General features: G+C 37.8%; 1 protein-coding gene across 3 annotated transcripts in view; it reads right to left on the bottom strand.

The window, feature by feature from the left end:
• Positions 1-22,047, bottom strand: part of RANBP17 (RAN binding protein 17) — a 311,791-nt gene that overhangs the window by 63,119 nt on the left and 226,625 nt on the right. For all 3 annotated transcript variants that reach the window (XM_073802791.1, XM_019945809.3, XM_019945817.3), the window contains 4 exons: positions 20,222-20,285; positions 20,022-20,130; positions 6,713-6,816; positions 900-988 (listed from right to left, as the gene is read on the bottom strand). In XM_073802791.1, coding sequence (XP_073658892.1) covers positions 900-988; positions 6,713-6,816; positions 20,022-20,130; positions 20,222-20,285 — 366 coding nt within the window. The remainder of the gene's footprint in view (positions 1-899; positions 989-6,712; positions 6,817-20,021; positions 20,131-20,221; positions 20,286-22,047) is intronic.

Raw genomic sequence — 22,047 nt, 5'->3', positions numbered from 1 at the left:
ATGTATAAAGGCATGAAAACATATGTTACACTTACATGACTTGCATAAACTATCACTTTCTGTTAGGATCAAAGAGGATTCGTACAATATTGCTAAAACAATATGAATAGTAACCATTTACGACTACCTATTATGTTCTAGACATTATACAAAGTGCGTTACCTATTTCAATGGTTACAATAGGCCATGACACTGGATGTCTCCTTTTATAGATGAGGAAACTCAGAGAGGTGAAAAGACTTGCCAAAGTTTACACAGCAAATGGAGAGTTAGGAATTCAAGCCAGGTCTGCCTAACACCAAATCTTTTTACTATTAATGATGAGGCATTTCTGTGGGGGGATGTTTGTTTCCTTGCTTATTTATTTTGCTGTCTGTACTAAGCCTTGGCAAAGGTAAGTTCAAATTTTATATCAAATGAAAATCCTAACGATTTATTTCCCCCTTTTCATGTCCATTAATATTTTCATGATGATGAAAAACTACAGCATGATAAACTGAGCCTCAAAGAGATAAAGTGACCTCAGCTCTGCTGTTTGAGATAGAGTGGGAATCCAAATCTCCTCGAAAATGACAAATGGTAGGATCCATTGATCTTGAGTTAGAGACGTCAGCCCAATTACCCCTGCAACCCCAACATAAACCATCATTTGGGGATGTGATTTTTTAAGGTGTCGATATTTAATGGCACCAAAGAAGTGACCTCTCTGAGCTGGGTCTCCAAATGCTGTGCTCAGTTATCTGTACTGCTGCCACTGTGCTGTAATTTTTAGCTGATTACACATTAGTTCATTTAGCTTTGTTTCCTCTTCCCTACTGTGCCATACTATTAAACGAAAGCCAGGGGCCTGGCATCCCTCTGTGCACAGAGCTGGTATTGTCACAGTGTAATAAGGATACATCCAGTCAAACAGCATGGTGTAGCTGGTCTTTGTGTTCAGTGCAAAGGCAATCCCTCGAAGATCTCTTGCCAGCCCGATCAACAGACGCTGTCAGTGGGAAAGAGACACAGTAATTGATTTTCACGTTAGCACAGAGCAGATGGAGTAATAATCAGGCAATAATGACCACATATCTGATTTTGATTCATTAGCTAAAATGTCTCGCTCAGATCTCTTTCTATAGAAAGTCATAGACTTTTTAAGCAAACAGACCATCAAATCTGCTGACCAACTCTGCTTCTTATAAATTGAGCTGAGTCATAATTCCAATAGCTTAGAAACATTTAGATTCCTAACATACTTTGTTTCTGAATAACGCCAAATTAGAAAAAAAAAGAGTATTGATAATTCCACGAAACAGAAATGTACAGGGTATAGACATTATTTAATAACAACAAATCTTAACCACACTGGCTTGCAAGAAATCAGTCCTACTATGCAATTTGGAGTCTAACCTGAAAGCACACTGGCATTTAAAGATCCCTAAGGAATATCTTTAGTAACTTAGGATAAAATGAAACTGGCCAGATGACCTATTGGTACTGTGGCATACCCAGAATGGCATTCACATTCCCCAAGCAAGGAAAAGATATAAGGAAAAGAGTTCTTCTACACTCAATATCAGAAGACTTGAATTTAAACCCAGCTTTACTTCTTAACTGTAAGACTTAAGGCAAGGCAAATTATCAGTCTCAGTTTTCTCATCTCTGAAAGGGGCTAATAATGCCTCTCTCACAGAGGCACTGTCAGGAATAAATTTAATAAATTTATATAAAAATGCCTAACAAGAGCCTGATACATACATAAGTGTTCCATAAATACTTAGTTTTAGAGAAAACAAAACAAAACAAAATGAAAACTTGACTCTTAAATAGAAGAGATCTGACTCGTACTCTGGACCCTTAATTAAGCTGTCCTTAGGAAGATGCTTGGGAAGTGAAAAAGAAAACCCATGAACAGATGCTAGAATGTCAGAACAAAGACTACAAATAAACATAATTGCAGAACAAGGGGGTGGGATAATTGAGATATGCAACTGTGATTTCTGAAGATACTGTTTTCAGTGGAAATATTCTGCCAGAAAATGGTCTCTGAACTATTTCATCAGATTTTCTTTTCCGCACACTTTGGTAATAAATGAAAGTCTCTTTAGCAAGGCGTTTAAATGATCATTAAGGACTTGGAAGTGAATGCTGACCCTCACCTTAATGACTACAAAAATTTCAAAGTAGGAAACAGTTTATGTCACAAGTATCTGTAATTTTTGATCCCCCTTCCCCAATGCCCCATACCTAAAAGGTGACTCAATATAACTGGAAGCTGTTTATAAGAATATTCAGTTTCTATACTGTGTAACAGCTTATAGAATGATGGTAATCTGAATTTCTGAATCTGTGAACCCTGAACTTTTGTTTCTGCTTCTTTAAATAACTTATTCTTTTTCCTTTCATAATCTCACCGGTCCTTGTTTTTCTATAATCGGCCAGTCTCTCTGTGTAGTTCTCTTCTGTGACTGCTATTTTTCTTTAAACCATTTTGCCTTTTATGTAACCTGTTTTCATCACCTGGAAACTATTCTCCTCTTTCTCAGCTTTCCACGTTTCTTGCAGTTTCCAGAACAGAATATGTCTTCTAAGAAGTCTTTGAACAATTCTATTCTGACTAATTCTCTTTGTAGTCTTTCTATTAAAGTGGCCTTTTTTGATGCTATTTTTGTTATGTACACTTACAAATTACAGGCTACTCTTCAAATAATCTTCAGTTTTCACATATACATAAGGTACTCATCACCATTCAACTCTAAATCGGTCAACAGGAGCAATAAGTTTTACTTTGTGTCTAGTGCAAAAGGCTCTTAAAATATTTTAGACTATCCTTATTACGCAAAAAGGTTAATATTTATTTCATCACAAATTTTTTTCTTAAGAGACACCAAGTTAACAGAAGGGCTCTAACTGACTCAAATCTATGAAATTATATCCATTTTAGAAAATGTTACTCCAAAGCAGAGGAAGCATATGACAATATAATAACTAAATATGTTTTCAAAAGATTCGACTGAGCAGGAAAATGCAGTGTTAATGTGAGAAACAGATCTCTCATGCTCAAACAATCTTTTATCTCAAAGCAGCAAGAGTACTGTCATAATCTATACAGACACTCAAACAACACTAAGTAAGCACTTTCTTGACAGTCAAAAGATACCCAGTTCTGGTACGAGACCAGGAAAACTGTTAACAAGGAGCTCAACCAGGCTATCAAACAATCTCAGAGATCAAGGGATGATCTGAAATTTAGGGGAGGAAGAGCCACAATTTACCATCTCACTTAGAACAGTACAAAGAGGTTTATTTAAAAAGTTGCCTTTCTCCTACAGTTAGTCAACACTTGACTGACCTGACAAATAAGAGGTCCTTATAAAGTGAGGCTGTCTGGGGGAGTGGGCAGGTCTGGCGTATCTAATCCTAAGGATTCCTTTTTTGGATAGTTCAAGGAGAAACTGCTCGGTGCTGCAGTCTCCTGAATGGTGAACGGCCGTCTGTGTGCCAAGTGTGAGACGGATGGGCTGGGAAACAGTTGAAATGCGGCTCCTTCCACCCTGACCTCCAAAACAGGGTTTCTAATGGAAAGTCTGACAGACCCTTTACTGTAGTGGCACTACTGGGGGCAGCTATAATATTATCCTCATAATTCTACTATATAATAACAACAAAGAAAAAGAAGGTGAAGGGTCATTGTGCTTTGTCTTTAGAATTAAGATGGCTGTCTTCATCCTTACAGCATACTCTTAATTCTGAAGACACATCTTAATAACCTCTAAATAGTTCCAACAAAAGAGCCGTGTCAGAGGAATGAGCAGGCCCCAAGGTGTTTCAACTGGAGTGTTTTCATCTGCCTTTATTGCTCTATCCCTCTCCAGAATTAAGGCAATAACCTGTGATAAATTATTCAGGAACTGCTACAGGGATCAAAGCAAAATCATTCTGTTAAAGTGCTGTTTGCAACATTTGGCACTTAGTGCGAAAACTTTTAATGTGCGCATGCTGAAAATCTAGGATTTTAAATAATTTAACATTGTGGAGTTTTTACGAAGGGACTAAAGATAGCAGGTTCCTATTTAACTGCTCCTCTTCCTCCTAGAAGTTTTCATTCATTTCCCTTAAAACTGATGACGTCATGGCCAAAACAAAAATGATGCATGGGGAGTCAGAGTACTGGACTATATTTTACTGTGGGTACAATCACAGGGGGGAAACACGTACTGTGAACTAACGTTTTAGAGCCAGGGTTTGTCAGAGCAATTTCTTTCCTTTTCCCTTTCCTTTGAAAAGAGAAACCCAAGACAAAAATTCAATGTTCTCTTCAATTTTATTAGGACTAAGTAAGAAAACAAAGCTATAAATTTAAGAGTTTTACAGCATTTCCTTCTCTCACAACCATATTTCAGTTTGGCAGTGTAGGTCCTTAATGCTTATGTTTATCCTGAAATCCGCATTTGAAAAATATCTATCAATAAATAGGCAGTTAGAAAATCCTGGTAAGGGTTGCAAATTAAATGAATTTGGCAGTCCTGCAGCATTTTCATAGAGATCTTTTAACGGCATCACCTCCTGTGGATTGGAATACTGAATACTTTATTGAAGAACAAAACAGAACTGTTTTTATCTCTAGTATTTGCAAAATGAAGTACCTGAAAGCACTTCTGCATGTATTATTTATTCATCATGATAGAAAAATAGGCCTAACCTAATAAATTACATTTAAAAGCATTTACTGCAAAAGTTTTGTTTATGATAAAGCAACAGATTTAGTTCTTTATCGGTAGCTTAAAGCACCAAGTTTTCTTTATACAAATTAGACAGATGGTGCTTACAGTAGAATTTACTAAAGGTCTGTCACAACAAATGCAGCCAAGCTGCATATTTAATCACTGCAGAATCTTGTCTACCTGCAGCTGCCAACTGCTAATCCAATTTCCCTGATAAATGTGGCAAGAGACACGATCAGCAATAAAGAGCATCTAACTCCATTTTCCTGCAGGGCGTCTTTTGATGAACATTTAGGACGGAAGCACGGAGTGCACTGTGTGGCCTTGGTTCGTGGCAGCTGCATGCATTCTGAGGCACAGTTCTCAGGTTACTCACTTAATTCTGCCACTATCATTACGTTGCTATTGATCTCAGTAGCTGTTGCCTACACAGCATTACTCTAGATGAAGCTGAATCAGGCAGTTATCATGCATCAAACTTGCTCAAAAGCCTGGAGATTTCCCCTTAATTACTTGTGATTTTATTTGCAAATACCGTTAAAGTGTAATCAAGCAGTCACTTTCCAGGGTCGTTAAGAACTTGCTGGTTTAGGGATATATCACAGGAACTCCATTAAAAATGACTCTAGGAAGATGGTTTCTATCAAACTAGACGGGATTACATCAAAACGGGTTTGGAGTATAATGAAATCTTCAAATGAGACAAATGTAATTTTTATAAAGATAGTGTTTTTCAACCTCATGGCTTCTTTCTGATATAAAGGGCAGCAATAACCACCTTAAAGTTGCAAAGATTTTTCTGGTCATTAAAAATATTTGGGAGACATCTAAAAAATATAGCTAACCTGAGTAGAAACTCTGGTGAAGAATTTCAGCAACACTATAAACACAAAGACAATCTCTAAGATCCTTTTTTGGTTTTAAAAATTCTATGACTATTGCATGTTGATAAACATGCATTTCAAAAACTCTATGTCAAAATAGAAGGTACAGTATTTGGTTAATTATTTTTTAGTACAAGAATTACACTGAATAATCACCAAAGGCCATCATTCTTCTATTTGGCTTCTTACTGCTAATTTTTTTTTTTTTTTTTTTGGTAGAGAGAAGAGGAGCCATGCAAAATGACTGTCAATATTTTCAACACATTTCAAATAACAATAAAACATGACTCAAGTATCACCAACAAAGGTGCCTACATTTTCGGTATATATTTATTAGTCTTTTAAGAATAATAACCAGTGTCAATCAATTTAACACAGCCCTGATACATCAGAATTTCAGAAGATGTTATTCCTATTTAGCAGATCTTGTGCTCCCCATCCCCCGTATTAAAATACGGGGCTGTTTTGTCACAAACAGCTTGCTACACTTAAGGATTTTACTAATAAAACATAATGTTGTCTTAGATATTATGACTGTTGCCACAGCTGAACTGACTTGTCAAATCAATCCTAATATGGCTCCCACAGGCACATAAAAACCTTATTTAGCTATCAGTTACCCTAATCACTTTGTTCAGTTTAAGAATGCAATACTTCAAGACCAGCTCCTATTTATACATATATGCCTAGCCATTTAATAAAGTCTTGATTTATACAAATTCTTGTTTAAAAATATTTAGAGATGTAGTATTTTAGCATGTGTACATTTGTGCATTCCTCCATATAAATATGTTGAAACATAGAGTGTGGGGTAGATGAGGGAATAGGGACGTTTAAAGTGGTGTACCCACGAGAAATGTTCTTTTAAAAGATATTGCCACGAGAGACAAATGCATCATCTAATCATAAGCTCTCTGAAATCATTCGATAACCTCAAAGTCCATTTGTATAAGAAACTAGAAAAGTACTTGTATGAAAAGTACAACTCAAAGACACATGCAATTGGGAAATTAAGATTGATGAAGCACAAAGCACACACAAATATGCAGACCTTTTTCTGAATCTATACATCCTAGAATGAACAAAATCATCTTTCCTCATGTTCGGAAACAAACCCACCTTTACATCTTCTTGTTTAAAGTTGTTATTGAATATCTGTAACACTGTTTCAAAAGAGACTGTAAGAGGCAGCATGAAATTCTCAAATTCGTCCTCATCTTCGCCTATCAGAAAAACAAAAGGGTCATTGCGCTTTAAGATGCATGCTATTGTCCATTAGCCTCCACAGTGAGTGCTTCATTCAGGCTTAGAAACGTTCTTGAGAAGGGGTCAGCCTGCATTCACCTCCGTACCACATTTTGTGCTTTGGCTCATTGAATATTCTGGTGTTTTGCCTTCTCTTTTGCACCAAATGAAATAGCAAAATTACTTACCAGCCATTTTTTTTCCTGGCTCTTTATTGGATCAAATAGACTCATGCCCCAGGCTTCTCAGCCCTTCAGCTCTTAGGGCCCCCAGAGCTTCCCTAATGCCTCAAGGAAAGGCACTTTCAAAGCCTCAGAGAACTGGATCTTTTTTCCCTTTCTCTTTAGGTGCCAAGGCCCTAAAGGGCTCACAGACTCAGGTGCCCAGATAGCCCTAAGTTATTATTCTCTTTTATTTATGTTCTTTTTTATTAATTTGTTAAATGGATGTCAGGGAAACTTTTATCTCCAAACGGGATGGGGTCCCTCATGGGTCATTTGGATTTTAAGTACATTCTCCATTGAGTATACTTCCTTTTGCAATAAGCTTCTTTTTCTTTATATAAAAAAGGGAAAAGAGACATTTTCTATTGTTTTTTCACTTTGAAGGTAGAATCTTCATTTAACAAATGGATATGTTACACAATTGGTAATTTATCCTTTTCAAAAGGGGTTTCCTTCAAATGAGAAAGTTTTCTCATTCATCCTATGCCACAGGGAATTGTGAGTCCCACTTTACTGATGAAGAAACAGGCAGAGAAACGTTAAGCGACTGCTCAAGGTAGCATACTTAGTTGGAGGTGTAACTATACTGTCCAGACCTCCTGATTTCTATGCTAGCAGTTTTTAAGTAGAGAATTAGAGAGGAAATAAGATCTCAGAGCAGAGATCAGTGGTTCTCAAAGTTTGGTCCTTGACCTAGCGGCATCAGCATTACCTGGGAACATGTTAGATATAAAAACCCAGGTTTCATCCCAGATCCAGCAATTTTTGTTTTAAGAAGTCTTCCAGGTAACTCAGATGCATGCAAATGTTTGAGAAACACTGGCCTATATATTATTCTACAGATAAGGAGAGCGAGGTCCAAGGCCACATACACAGAAAATCAATGGCAGATTCAGGATCTTTTGACTCTTAAGGAGTGGCTGATCTGGCTGACCCTGATCTTTTGTGACTTCTCTTTTCCCTTTAACCTTACATACTTTGTTTCTGGAGTCCAACAGATTCAGAGACTCAGCTTTCTTCAGAAACAGATGTCAAAAGGCCAATGAGTCTTTCCTAGTATGCTGTTCGACACAAGGATCAGGGTGCTAGGTGAAGGGGAAGGTAAACCAAATTATAGTGACCTCGTGGTGCAATGGTAGTACGTCTGACTCCAAGTTATAAGCCCTGCCCTGTCAACTAGCTATGCGACCAAGTTACTCCTCTTAGATACACCCTCTGTCAACTGGGGATAACATGAGACCTTTATAGGAGCCAGTTTTATTTTTCAAAGCCCAGGTCAAATGATAGCTTTCTTAATGTCTGAGCTAAGCTCCCCTTCAAGTACTAAGATCCTACTGCAAGTATTCCCCTTCCCCCTTTGGGTTCTCACAGCATTTTGTCTGATTCTTCCCCTTTGTCTGATCCTTTAGACAGCATGTATCAGTCTGCTGTGAATGGCAGATATTTTAGCAGATAGCTAATACTAACACTTAATAATACCACCTATATCATTCTACTACTACCACCATTTGATGAAGGTTACTGTGGAGATTAAATGAGATAAAATTTGTAACATGTATATGTAAATTATTAGATTTATCAGCCTACACTGATAGTATCTTTGGCTTTGCTTCTGGAGAACCAAGACTGCATCTTTTCATTTCTCTGTGAAGGAGAATGATGTAGGTTAAGCCCCTGCAATAAACAGACCCAGTGTCTGGCTCCATCATGTACTGTTTAACTTTGGATACTCAGCTGATCACTTTGTGTCTCAGTTTTCTCATCTATAAAATAAGGATAAATACTTATCTTTTGAGGATTATTGTGTATATTAAATGTATATACAGGAAAAATAGATGATGCACCTAGAACAGTGCCTGGTACATATTAGGGAAATACTGTATTTGAATGAAAAGTAGGTGTTCAATTAAAGGTAAATTTTAAAATTACCTTATTTTCTTAATACCTAATATAGAAAAATTACTAACTGAAGCAAACATCAAATCCTCAAATATATAATACATTATATTTTAAACCATGTAATCTTACTCTTCTAGTATGGAATTAATGAGAACAGTGATAATGATCACTGCAGGCAGGTAAGGGTGCTAGAGAGAGTGGATGCTTTGAAAGTTCTATGCTTGAATCCTGGTTCTGCTACTATTAGCTGTCTGCTTTTGGATAAAGTCTCTTCACTCATCTGTAATTAAGAGACATAGTATTTACTTCATAAAGTCAGCTGTGAGGATTAAATGACAAAACACTTGTAAGCCCCCTTGCTCAGTGTCTGGCACTTAATAAATGATAGCCAGGAGCATTTTTGTTGTTTTGAGTTTAACATGAACTTAACAGAGGTGATTATGGTGGTCAAATAAAATGTGACCACGAGGTTGCCAGCCCAATACCCTTCCTCTGGGAGCAAGGTAAGGATATTTACTCAGAACAAAGACAAACTCAGAACCTGAACATTTAAACCCTTCCTTAGTATACTGAGCTACAGATCAAAAAAACTTCCTGATTCCATCTCTTTCCTCAATCAAATTTTGAGGCAAATAGGGACATCAGGAGCACAAGAGAAAGCCACCAAAATGTGAAATGTGAAGGGAGAAGTCAAGGAGCAAATACTAAAGAAAGCAAGGTGAGCGGCAATGCTACTTAAATGTCACTTCCTCAGAAAGGACTTCACTGACCACTCTAAAACAGTACCACAGTGTGTGCCCTCCCCCCTCACCTAATTTCCCACCCCATAAACACTTCACTGTTCTTATGGGACTTACTATGACTGGCTATTAATTTACATATTTATGCATTGTCTTTCCTACTAGAATGTAAGCTCCTTGGAGAAGGAACTTCGTCTGTCTTGATCATGACTGTATCCCCAGTGCCTAGAGGAGGGTCTGGTGGTCAAGTAATATTTGTGTAGTGACTGAATAACAGTAGTTATTTCTTGAGTACTTGCTATGTGCGGTCAATGAATGTGGTACTTAGTTTACTTAACAAACACCTATGTAGCTCTTACTACCTTCAAAGCACTGTTGTAAGTCATTACCAGTCACAACAATCCTGTAAACTAGTATGATGATTTCCTTCATTTTACATGTGAACTGAGAGGTTGAAGGAGTTAAGCAGTTTGTCCAACATCCTCTGCCTGGTAAATGTCAGTGAACCAGGGTCTCCAATTAGTTCTGCTTTACCCCCCAACTTCATGTTCCTCCCCCCATGTCTCTGATGAGGTGGAAGGTGTCAGAGGTAGGGACGGAAGTCAGGGTCACAAAATCTCGACTTTGCAGTTGCATGAAGTCAGAAGAGGGTGAAGAACAATTAGCTTGGTTCTGGTGAGGAGAAAGGAATTCCTCAGCAATCACTTGAGTTTAAGGTAGGCAAACGAAGAGACACTGGTGCATTATTCCTATAGAAACGTTTATGTTTCAGTTAGCACTGTTCCTATTATTGCAATGTGATATGTTGTATCATCTAGGCTAGAAAACTGGTCATTTTTTTTTACCTCATGCAACTTTATACAACATCTATTAAGGATTTTTTCCTCATTTGTATTACCCATGGAGGTATCACTTACTGTTTCTGATACGAAAAGAGAAAACATGTGCTCTTACGACTTTACATTCAAGTATGCAGTCATATATTATGTTTAGTATGCCAAATCTACATGTGATCTTTTTATGAATAATAATGGACGCTGCCAGTTTTTTTTTCTAACAAGACAAGGGCCCAGACACCAGTATAATTTGAGGGTGAAGTGCCAATTTATAGGCTACTATTTTCATTGGCATCAGAAAGTAAATACTAACGTAACATCCTAAGTTCTCAGTCATGCATAGATAAAAATAATATTCCTCAGTGTCGACTTAAAAAAATGCACAACATGAGAATTGCGAGTTATGTTTTATTTGGGGCAAAATGAGGCCTACAGTCTGGGAGACAGCATTTCAGATAGCTCTGAGAAACTGCCCTGAAGAGGTGGGGGAGAAGGTCAGTATACATGTGATTTGGGTGAAGGGGGAGTACATCCAATCAAGCGCATTTTTTTAAATGTTTGTTTATTTGGCTGCACCGAGTCTCCGTTGCGTCACGCGGGGTCTTTAGTTGGGCCATGCAGGCTCTTAGTTGCGGCATGTGGGATCTAGTTTCCTGACCAGGGATCAAACCCGGGCCCCCTGCATTGGGAACACAGAGTCTTAACCGCTGGACCACCAGGGAAGTCCCAAGTGCATATTTTTTGCAGAAGGTTTCTGCTAGTCTTGTGAAGGTTACTGCTAGTCACAAGGAGCAGACGTCACCACGAAGGATCTTAGTGCTTTTCTAGATATGAGGAGATACAAGAATTGGGCTCATAAAGTCGGCTCCTGAAAATATCTAACTATCTGAAGATCTGTTCTGCCAGTTTTTCCCAGAGCGCCTCATCTCTGCTCTCCACCCTGAACTCCTTTCAGGGGCTGCTGAAAGTCAGCAGCTGCAGCAGCTCATGATTTGATCCTTGTAGAGGTAGATGGCAAGTGGCAAGGGCAAGTGCCAATCTGTAAGTGACATCAGCTTTTAGGGAAAACCCAAAGCTAAATCCCCTCTACTGGATTTCTGAGGATCTGATTCAACAGAAAAGTTACTCATTTTATGAATTTCAATTTTTTTTCCTTCAGGGAAGTCACATTAAAATACAAATAGTAACTATTTTAGTATGTTGGCTCTCAGATATTTTATTTGTAGGCCACTTCATTTGTTATTTTGTATAACTTAAAATCTAGATTGGTGGGAATGTATAATGGTGAAGCCAATATAATATGATGCAGCCACTGTGGAAAACAGTTTGGTAGTTAGTCAAAAAGTTAAACACAGAGTTGTCACATGACCCAGCAATTTTATTCCTAGGTATATGCCCAAGAGAACTGAAAGCATATGTCCATACAAAAACTTAGCATACGAACGCTCAGAGCACCATTATCATAATAGCCAAAAGGTGGAAACAACCCAACTGTTCATCAACTGATAAATGGATAAACAAAATGTGGTATATCCGTACAATGGAATATTAGTCAGCCAAAAAACGGAATGAAGTTCTGATGCATGCTAAAATATGGATAAGCCTCAAAAACATTATGGTACATGAAAGAAGCCAGATACAAAGGTCACATATTGTATGATTCCACTCACACTAAATGTCTAGAATGGGCAAATCCATAGAGAAGATAGTAGATTAGTGGCTGCCAGGAGCTGGGGGTAGGGGTAATGAGCGACTACTTTAAGGTACAGGCTTTCTTTCTGGGGTGATGAACATATTATGGAATCAGATAATGGTGACGGTTGCACACCCTGTGAATATTCTAAATATCACTGAATTATACACTTTCACAGGATGAATTTTATGGTATGAGAATGTCACCACCTCCACAAAACCACCACCACCAAAAATCTGGGTTTGCTTCCCACCTCCCCCCCTTAAATGTAAACAGTGCAATTTCTCATTTCTTCAAATTCAAATGCAAATTGCAGCTGGGTTACTGGGGGGTTTGGGGAGTGGCCAAGGAGAAGCAAGTAGTAATAAATGATGGTAGCCAACAGTTACTGAGGAATTATTGTATGATATATATTGTGTGAAATAGTTTGGTATTAGTGATAGGTAGTAGTAGGCTGAATAATGTAGTAGGCTGAATAACGTAGTAGGCCGAATAATGGCCCCCCAAAGATGTCTACATCCTAATCCTTGGAATCTGTGAGTATGCTAGGTTATATGACAAAGGAGAATTAAGGTTGCAATCAACTGACTTAAAAATAGAAGATTATTCTGGGTTATCAAGGTGGGTCCAATGTAATCTCAAGGTCTGTGAAAGTGTTAGAGAGAAGCAGAAGGGGAAACTCAGAGATGGCAGCATGAGAAGAATTTGACCAATCTTGGAAAAGGGGGCCATGAGCCAAGGAAAGCAGGTAAGCTCTAAGTTGCAAAAGGCAAGCGAACAGATTCTTCCTCAGAGCCTCCAGAAAGGAACACTGCCCTGCTAATACCTTGATTTTAGCCCAATGAGACCCATTTGGGACTTCTGACCTCCAGAATTACAAAATAATAAATTTGTAATACTTAAGCCATTAAGTTTGTGGTAATTTGTTAAAATAGTAATAGGAAACTAATACATCAATAAAGATCAGGTCTACTGCCATGAAGCTCTTAATGAGAATTAAGAGGAGAGGCAAACAAGGAGATACACAGACAGTGAGTGAAGAAAATACAGCTGACCCTCCATATCCATAAGTTCCACATCCTCAGATTCAACCTACCAGAGACCAGAAATATTTAGGAAAAAAAATTCTAGGAAGTTCCAAAAAGCAAAACTTGAATCTGCCATGGTTGGCAACTATTTACCTAGCATTTACATGGTATTAGGTATTATAATTAATCTAGAGATGACTGAAAGTATACGGGAGGGATGTGTGTAGGTTATTTGCAAAACTATGACATTTTACATAAGGACTTGAGCAAATGCAACTTTTGGTATGGGGGGGTGGGGTGTCCTGGAACTAAGCCCCTGTGTATACTGAGGGACAACTGTAACCCGTTTAAAACCAAGTACCAGTGGGTAATCTCGTAAGAGCCAGTGACTTCTGCAGGTCTAGGCCCATATCATCTGCTGTTCCCCAGCACTTTATTAGGATAGCACTTCTAAAGTTCTATTAGAGGGGCTTCCCTGGTGGTGCAGTGGTTAAGAATCCACCTGCTAATGCAGGGGACACGGGTTCGAGCCCTGGTCTGGGAAGATCCCACATGCCGTGGTGTGGCTGGGCCCGTGAGCCATGGCCGCTGAGCCTGCGCATCCGGAGCCTGTGCTCTGCAACAAGAGAAGCCACCACAATGAGAAGCCTGCGCACCGCAACAAAGAGTAGCCCCCGCTCGCCGCAAGTAGAGAAAGCCCAAGCTCAGCAACAAAGACCCAACGCAGCCAAAAATAAAAATAAATAAAGTTCTATTAGAAAAAGGCTTGATAAGTGTGCATAGCTAGATTTAACTTGGGCCCAAATTTGGTTTTCATTTCAGTTTCCCTCTAAACTGCCTAGGAGTTTTAGCTGGCTTTGAAATAACTTATGGTTTTGGGCAGGGCAAGATGTTTTAGTATCAGTCAGGAAGTGTCATCAGCTCTTGCTTCTACAGGAAAATAATAGCCCAAGTTCTAAAGGTAGAGTAGCTGCATAAAGGGTATTGGATTTGCCTCATTTTGAGGACCCAGTGTCAGTCAGTGCCCCTAACAGTGCATTTAATAAAATATCTGTCATGATTAACACATACTGAGTACTTGTTTTGTGAAAGGAATTGTTCCAGGCCCTTTCACATATGTTTATCGTATTTAAGCCACATGACAGCTCTTCAAAGTAGATATCTCCATTTAACAGATGAGAAAACTGAGGCACCCTTTAATTCCTCTCCCTAGGGAACCAGAATGTTTATTTTAGTTCCCAAAAGAAAAATACACTGCCTACTGCAGACTACTCACTCTTTTTCTAGCAAACCTATCCTCAAAGTTTCATCCCTGAAGCATCTCATTCCTGGGGGTGCTCTGGACTCTCTACCCTCAAAACCAGGTGAGTTATTAACACTGGATCTGGACTTAATGGGCTGCTTTCTGCCTACAGGGCCAGCTAATTAGTCTTAATTATCTCATTATAGATTCTAAGTATTTCCAGCTGCTTTTTAACCCCTATTGCCCACTTCCCCTCCTCCCACCAAATGTCTATTTTCCAGATAGTCTGTGCCAAGTCATGGACACAGGTGATACATTGATGTATTCTTCCTATTTATCAGAACATCAGCTATTTCTGAGCAAGCTTCTCACTTTCTAAATCCTCCTGGGATATCTACCTCTGTGTTATTTTTTCCATGAGAAGAAATATGCTTTAGCCAATTATTAGACATAAGAACAAATTTCAAAAACTACATTTGACTTTCACTGACCACAGAAATGTAATATACAAATAATAAACATGAATCTTATCTGTTTGATAGAAGTTTGGAAAGTAATCCCTTCTCCCTTCTTCTCACTGCCCCCGAACCTCAAATCAATCATTCAGTCCAAATAGTTCAAATAAAAATGAAGAAGAAAAAGTTACACTGCCTAATTGACTGAGAATGTGAAAGGCAAAGTAACAGTTTAGCAAAAGTGAATGAGAATATGGGGTCAGAGGGCTACAAGTTATATGACTGACCTTGGGCAAGTCATTTAATCTCTCTGTACCTCACTTTTCTAACAGATAAACAATGCAATAATACCTATTTCATGTGGGCTGTCCTGAAGATCAAATAGGAAAATGTATGTCAAAGTGGTCTGCAAACTATAACTTTGTAAACAAAACGTTATTATTAATAAAGAAAAGGAAACGTTTCTTTCCTCAGTACATTTTTACTTCTATCTTTAGTAGCTATTTCTAGAATACTCTTCCCTTTTTATTCAAGTCATTTACTTGCTATTTAAGATTTTTCAAATTTAAGCTAGATATCTTCAGGTGCCAATTACCAATTATAAGCCACAAAGGTAGATGGATACTATGCTACCTTCATCCCTAAAGAGAGAACTCTCTCTTAATGTCTATAAACACCATTTTAATATTAGTATCCCCGTGATCATTAAAAGTATGACTGCTTGTTAGAGTTTGAATATCTGAGGAAGGTACTACTCAGATCCCATCAACATGCTTCTCATCTGAGTAGTTCAAGATAAGGTGCAATCATAAAATGTCCAAGGAAAATAAACTATGACACCGAGCAATTCTAAATCTGTGGTTGCTAAAAACTTAATTTGCAACTAACAATATTTAGTTCTCTACAAAACAAAACCCTTTGTTGTATCTCTTTCCCACACTTCCCCTCTGCAATATTTGTCAGCTGAATTCACCTCCATTCAAATTAAACAAAATAGAAGGTTTTTATTTATTCAAGTATTTTACACTGAGCAGCTCCCTGGAGGTTCGCCATTTACTGACTTGGGTAATATTATCTTTCCTTTAGTTTATTAGATTGACAAAGTTAACTTAAAAATAACCTTGGGAACTTTAAGTGATTCTTGGTCAGTTACTATTTTCTCCTGTACGTATGCTGCTATCTCATGAAGGGAGTTTTTTGCATTAATTTTTTTTCTTTCACTCTCTCTCTTTTTTAAAAAATTTATTTATTTATTTTTATTTTTGGCTGCGTTGGGTCTTTGTTTCTGCGTGCAGGCTCTTCTCTAGTTGCGGTGAGCGGGGGCTGCTCTTCGTTGCGGTGCGCGGGCTTCTCATTGCGGTGGCTTCTCTTGCTGCAGAGCATGGGCTCTAGGCACGTGGGCTTCAGTAGTTGTGGCTCGCGGGCTCTACAGCGCAGGCTCAGTAGTTGTCGCGCACGGCCTTAGCTGCTCCGCGGCATGTGGGATCTCCCCGGACCAGGGCTCGAACCCGTGGCCCCTGCATTGGCAGGTGGATTCTTAACTACTGCGCCACCAGGGAAGCCCTGCATTAATTTTTATAATTTCTTAAAATACATGGCCAACATGAAACATCATCATTCTGACGATGAAATGCTTTCAATTCTGTTCTTTATACAAGTGAACATTTTGTCTAGTTTAGCCAAGGAGCAATTTGATAAAGTGGTACAACTGTTTATTGTCAACACCCTCCCCCCCATTTTAATCTGAAATACAACCTGGGGCACATAGCCCCTAATTAAATTCATACAAAGTACAAATTATTGAATAGAAACCAAAATGCATTTCAAAGTAAATATCAATTAATGTGACACCCAATTTCTTCACCTTTTTTAATCACTCCAATTGCAAGGGCTTATACACAAAGCATATTCAATTTCTTTTGTAGGATTCAATTAGAATATGCTTTATATTTCAATCTAAGAATCACATCCAATGCTTTGCAAGCAGGTTGGTTAGGCGTTTTTTCTATGTGATTCTTACCCCCCCCCAAAAATCACTGATATAAAAAGTTCCTCTTCAAATTTTTCTGTTTAATTTGAAAAGAATTCTCATGATCTAGTATTTCTCTCACTTAATACATGGATCTGTGCTTCTTTTGACAACATCACTACCTCTTCTTTCCTTGTTTCCATGACAGTCAACACCCAATAGAAAAGTACAGAGCCATCTATATAGGAATTCTGACAGCAACATCCAGTCAATCTAGTTTGTGAGACAAGGCTTCAAATAATAAAACTGTGTTCAGCAGCACTCAACAAATGATTGTCTGTAAAGTAATAACTTGAACAGAGAGCAACAAGTGACTAATCGAGCACAAGAGTGTCCAAGTGTAGCTAATCACTTGCGAAAGTAATCAGCCACTTGGTTTGTTTTGTCTTGGAGAGCCCAATGATCAAACTACTCCCAGAGACAACACAGCAGGCTGAGCTGATTTCAGGAGCCATGATTATGGCATTCTGGTTACAGTATACTTGTGTGTCATTCATTCGCCAAATACTAACTGAGCACGAACAATGTAGAGATACTGAGATTGGTACTAGAAAATATGAAGAAGGCAAAGTCTATACCCTAAAGGAGCTCAACATATTTTGGGAAGAAGAGCAACTCTGGTTTGTAACAGGGGAAGGAAGCTCTCTGATAATATATACCACAAATCATCACTTGATGCTTGTCATACACGTTTAATTATTTTTAAAAGTGAAAAACACTAATAAATAAAAAAGTTTCTTTTCAAACTATGTACAAGTTCCATGAGTGTAGCTGCTATTGTATTCCCAGATTCGATTTACTTACATTGAGCATCTACCATGTACCAGGTACTCCCACACAGCCTGTCTTTCCTTTTCCCCAAGGTATCTAAAAACTGCTTTCAGTGTAAACAGATGTTTACCTTTAAAAAAACCCTCTGAACCAAAAAATTTCAATTTATACTTTATATGTCCTTGGGTTAAATATTTCAAAGGAATCCAATCGTGTGAAACCTAATAAGACCCTATTATTCAAGTATATATTTGTACTTCAGTTTTCTCATACCTCACAGTTTGCATTAAGCAATACTAAATAAATGTAGTCTTCAAAAAGGCAGCGTGCAATGCAGGGTCTTTCTGGGCATCATCATGACTATCAATTATCAATGCAAAGATAAGCGCAGTAGTGCTGTGAATACTGACAGTGCTATCCTGTTGTTTAAGCTACCACAGATTTATGAGGGGTTCTTTTGTCCATAACGGCCGTACAAAAAAGGATCTTGACTCATTCCATTTCCAGGTCCTGAAGATGTGCGTGACATGAACCTCCTTCTAGGAAATTTCCTTTAGCTAGTTCTGTTTAACTTTGGTCTCCCTGCTTCTTTCATTCTGTTTGACAGGTCATTAAAAGAGCATTTTTAAGGCTTAGGAAACAAATTAAGTCTAGACAAGGGTGTTACTATCTCCTTTAATGCTTGGACAACAGGGAAAGCAAGAAGGCTAGCTCCTTGAGGGCAGGGGCCAGTATGCCTGACTGGTCTTTGTCTTGCCCTCAGACCTCAGCACAGGGTGCTCTCTAAATGATTATGGAGGATGATGACAAAGAGTCTGGGCTGCTCTTCTGCTCTTCTGCTCAAGGCAGCAGCTGAGAGGTAATACAGGCCAGTGTGCAGCATGCAAAGCTGTCACTCAGATCCTCCATTTGCCTAAGGTAGCAGATGATTGGGTTTTGCATGCCTGGTTTACACTCTTCAAATATTTATAGACAGTTTTCTTTGCCTCAAGCCCTACTTGTCACTTGGCCAAGTTTTACATACATGGTTCTTTTAATCTTTCTTTAGAAATCAATCCCACTAAGCTCCTTAGTCATTCTTGTTGTATTTTTCAGAACTTTTGGCTGTTTGTCTTTCTGGTAATTTATTCTGTTGAAATGCATGAAAATAACATACATATGGAGCAGAGAAGGGTTTAGTCACCTTTCCATTACAAGGGTCAATGCCTTTTACATATAAAATGAAATTATTTATCCCTTTTCCTTATGTATGATCATGTTTAAAAAAAATTCATGTTTAAGTTGATAGATCAGTTAATACATTGCAAGAGAAAGGAAGAAAAAGTATCATCAGTCTTACATTTTCTAAGGATGATATCATATCGTCATTGATTGAATTCTCTCATATGTCTATAAACCGATTAATTTAACCTGCAGTATCCAAACATGGGGGAAAATGGGAATTCAGAATAACGTGCTCAACACAGAGAGGCCTAAGTGCCCATCTTAAGGTAGCTCGCTATCTACCTGTGGACACTTCTGGCTAACTTCAGCTTTTCAATGAAACAAAAACAAGTTAATTTTTCCCATTAGAAAAGTAATACAGTCAGGAAAATTTCAAATAACCAGAAATGAGGAAAAGTCACCTATAGTGCACTACTCAAAGACAACATTTAACATTTTTGAAGAATTTCATTTGAACTTTTTTTTTGACGCACTGTTTTTTCCCTCCCAATGGGCATGCTCATAATCATTTGCACAGTTCAATACCTTACGTTTTTGCTTAATATTATATCATAAAACTTCATGTATTACTTTGTCAAGCCATAATTTTTAATGACTACAGACTATTCCATCAAGTAAGTAGATATGCCATAATTTTATAATTCCCTGTTGTTGGACATTTACATCATTGCCATTTTTTTTTCTAGATTAAATGCCATTACAAAGAAAATCCTTGTTTATAAAGGTTTTCTGTATTTACGATTATTCTTTGATTTTGTAGCAGTAAAATTAATGGATCAAAGGATACCCAGAAAATCAGTTTTGAAGTAAAGAGTTAATACAAGTACTATTTGAAGTGAAAAATACCACCTTATATACAAAAATTTGCCTTTTGGCTCTGATGTTAACAAGTGAATGCTCAAATCTCGGAAAGTTGTAGAAAACTGTCAAAGATGGCAAATTCCAATAAGATAAATGTGGTACTCACAAATACGACACTTCTTTATTCACACAAGTATACTGTTGACCCCTTATTAATTAAGCTTAAATTCTTAACCTTACCTAGATCTACCATCAGAAGACGAGTGAGGGCTGTGTAGAAGGTTGTTCGGCACCTGAAGTCACTGAGACTGTAACTGTCACTGATGCCAAGAAAGGGGAAGTGTTCACTCTGATGAAAGCAAGAGAGCATCCAAAGTTACTAAGCTTTACCTAAACTACCCGGAAAACTCTAGTCATTAATTAAATGAAATAAGACTCACCGTGTGATTTTTTAACATGAATTTCACGGCATCTATCTTCACAAGTTTTTTTAAAAGGATATAGGTAATAGAAGTTAAGGAATCTGGGGAAATACAATTGTCTCATCAATAAGTAATAGATCACAAAATAACACTGAACTATAATGGCATCAGTTTCTATTTATGAAGAATAAATATTTTTTTCTAAAGAGTATTATTCCTATAGAAATGCCTTCCATTCTGTTAAGAATGATAATCCATTATTAACCAGTGCAATTACTTTTCCTATCTTATACATTTTCTAGTTATGGAAAGGGAGAATGACTTTTATAATTAAGACAAAAAGTTTTTTACTATTAAAGCCTTGAGAGTGGAAAATTAAAACTGACCCTTTTTACATTTTGGGTGTAACATGGAACTCCTTTTCACTTAATATTATTTCATAAAAAATAATTATGAAAGACCCATAATAGGCTATCAAGAAAGAGAAAATTATTCAATTCTAAGAAACATGAGCTCAGTTAGTAGAAATCTAAGGAAGTTCTGCTTTAGATGAAGAAAATCAGAATACAATTAGGAGGATGTAGCAGATTGTATGTCCTCAAGTATTGAAGGCCAGGTTTAAAGGACCTCATATTTCTCAAGTGCCTACTAGGTGTAAGGCATTTTATATTTGTTAACCCACCAAATCTTCATAATTACATTGTTAAATATTACTTATTATGTCTAATCTGTGGATAAGAAAACAGAAGCTCAGAGAAATTAAGTTACTTGCCCAAGATTATACATCTGTGGACTGAGAGTGCTGACATTTGACCTGAGGTTTGATTACAAAGGCTGTGTTCTTTCTACTGTACCACATTATCACCTGAACAGTTCAACTCAGAATGAGAAGAGAGTTGAAAAGTCACAAACATGATCACAAAGCCTAAATAATTTCTGTTTAATGCCATCATCAAAGAAGGGCTGAAGTGGGTTCTAAGAACATCTATTCAGGACACAGACACCCTCTCCTCTTACTTAGGGTTTACCCTAAGTGTTTTCTAGTCATGTGTCTCCTACTCTAGCTAGGGCACCTCTTGGGCATTCCCTACATACTTACTCACACCTTTCTTCAAGCCGTAATAATCTTACATGGTTCCATTTATGTCCCAATGAAAACACTGGCTCTTTTCCTTCACATCATTCCCAAATGCAGATGTATATTAACTCTGTACAGTGGGGCTGATTAGCCTAATTTAAAATTTTAGGCACTCAGGTGTGGGTGTAAAAGAGTAGAAAATGCACTGGAACGAAAGTTAGGAAACCTGGGCTTTCAGCTTGACTACACCATTCAATCAGCAGGATGACAGTCTGAGTACTATACTCAGCGATTCTTAGCCTTAGTTTTCCTCTTCAACAAATGAGGATATACCCAAGCTATCTTGGGTTGTGAGGGCTGTTGTAAGGATCAGATGATGCAAATGTCTTTGCTAAATGTAAATTAGAGAGAAAATACAAAGAAGCAGAGAATGAACCTTTACAGAATGCTTACTACTTGCAAGGTTAATTCTCACAATCCCATGAGATAGATTCTATTTTTCAAATGAGGAAACAAACTCAAACAATGAAATAAAACTTACCAAAAGACAGGCAATTAGGATGATTTACACTCAAGCCCCTCTGACTCTAAGGCAACCCATTCCAGTTGCATATTAAGCAACTGTATAGTTTGCTTATCTGTATATTATACTGTGAACTTTCTAAGGGCAGTGGCCGCATGTATGCATTTTCCACAGCACATCGCTCTCAGCGGGTGCTCGATGCACTATGTGTTTCTGGAAGGTTGAAACAAGATCAGGGCTGAT

Source organism: Tursiops truncatus, chromosome 3, assembly GCF_011762595.2.
Source record: "Tursiops truncatus isolate mTurTru1 chromosome 3, mTurTru1.mat.Y, whole genome shotgun sequence".
Taxonomy (NCBI): Eukaryota; Metazoa; Chordata; class Mammalia; order Artiodactyla; family Delphinidae; genus Tursiops; species Tursiops truncatus.
This window is presented reverse-complemented; position numbering and strand designations above follow the sequence as displayed.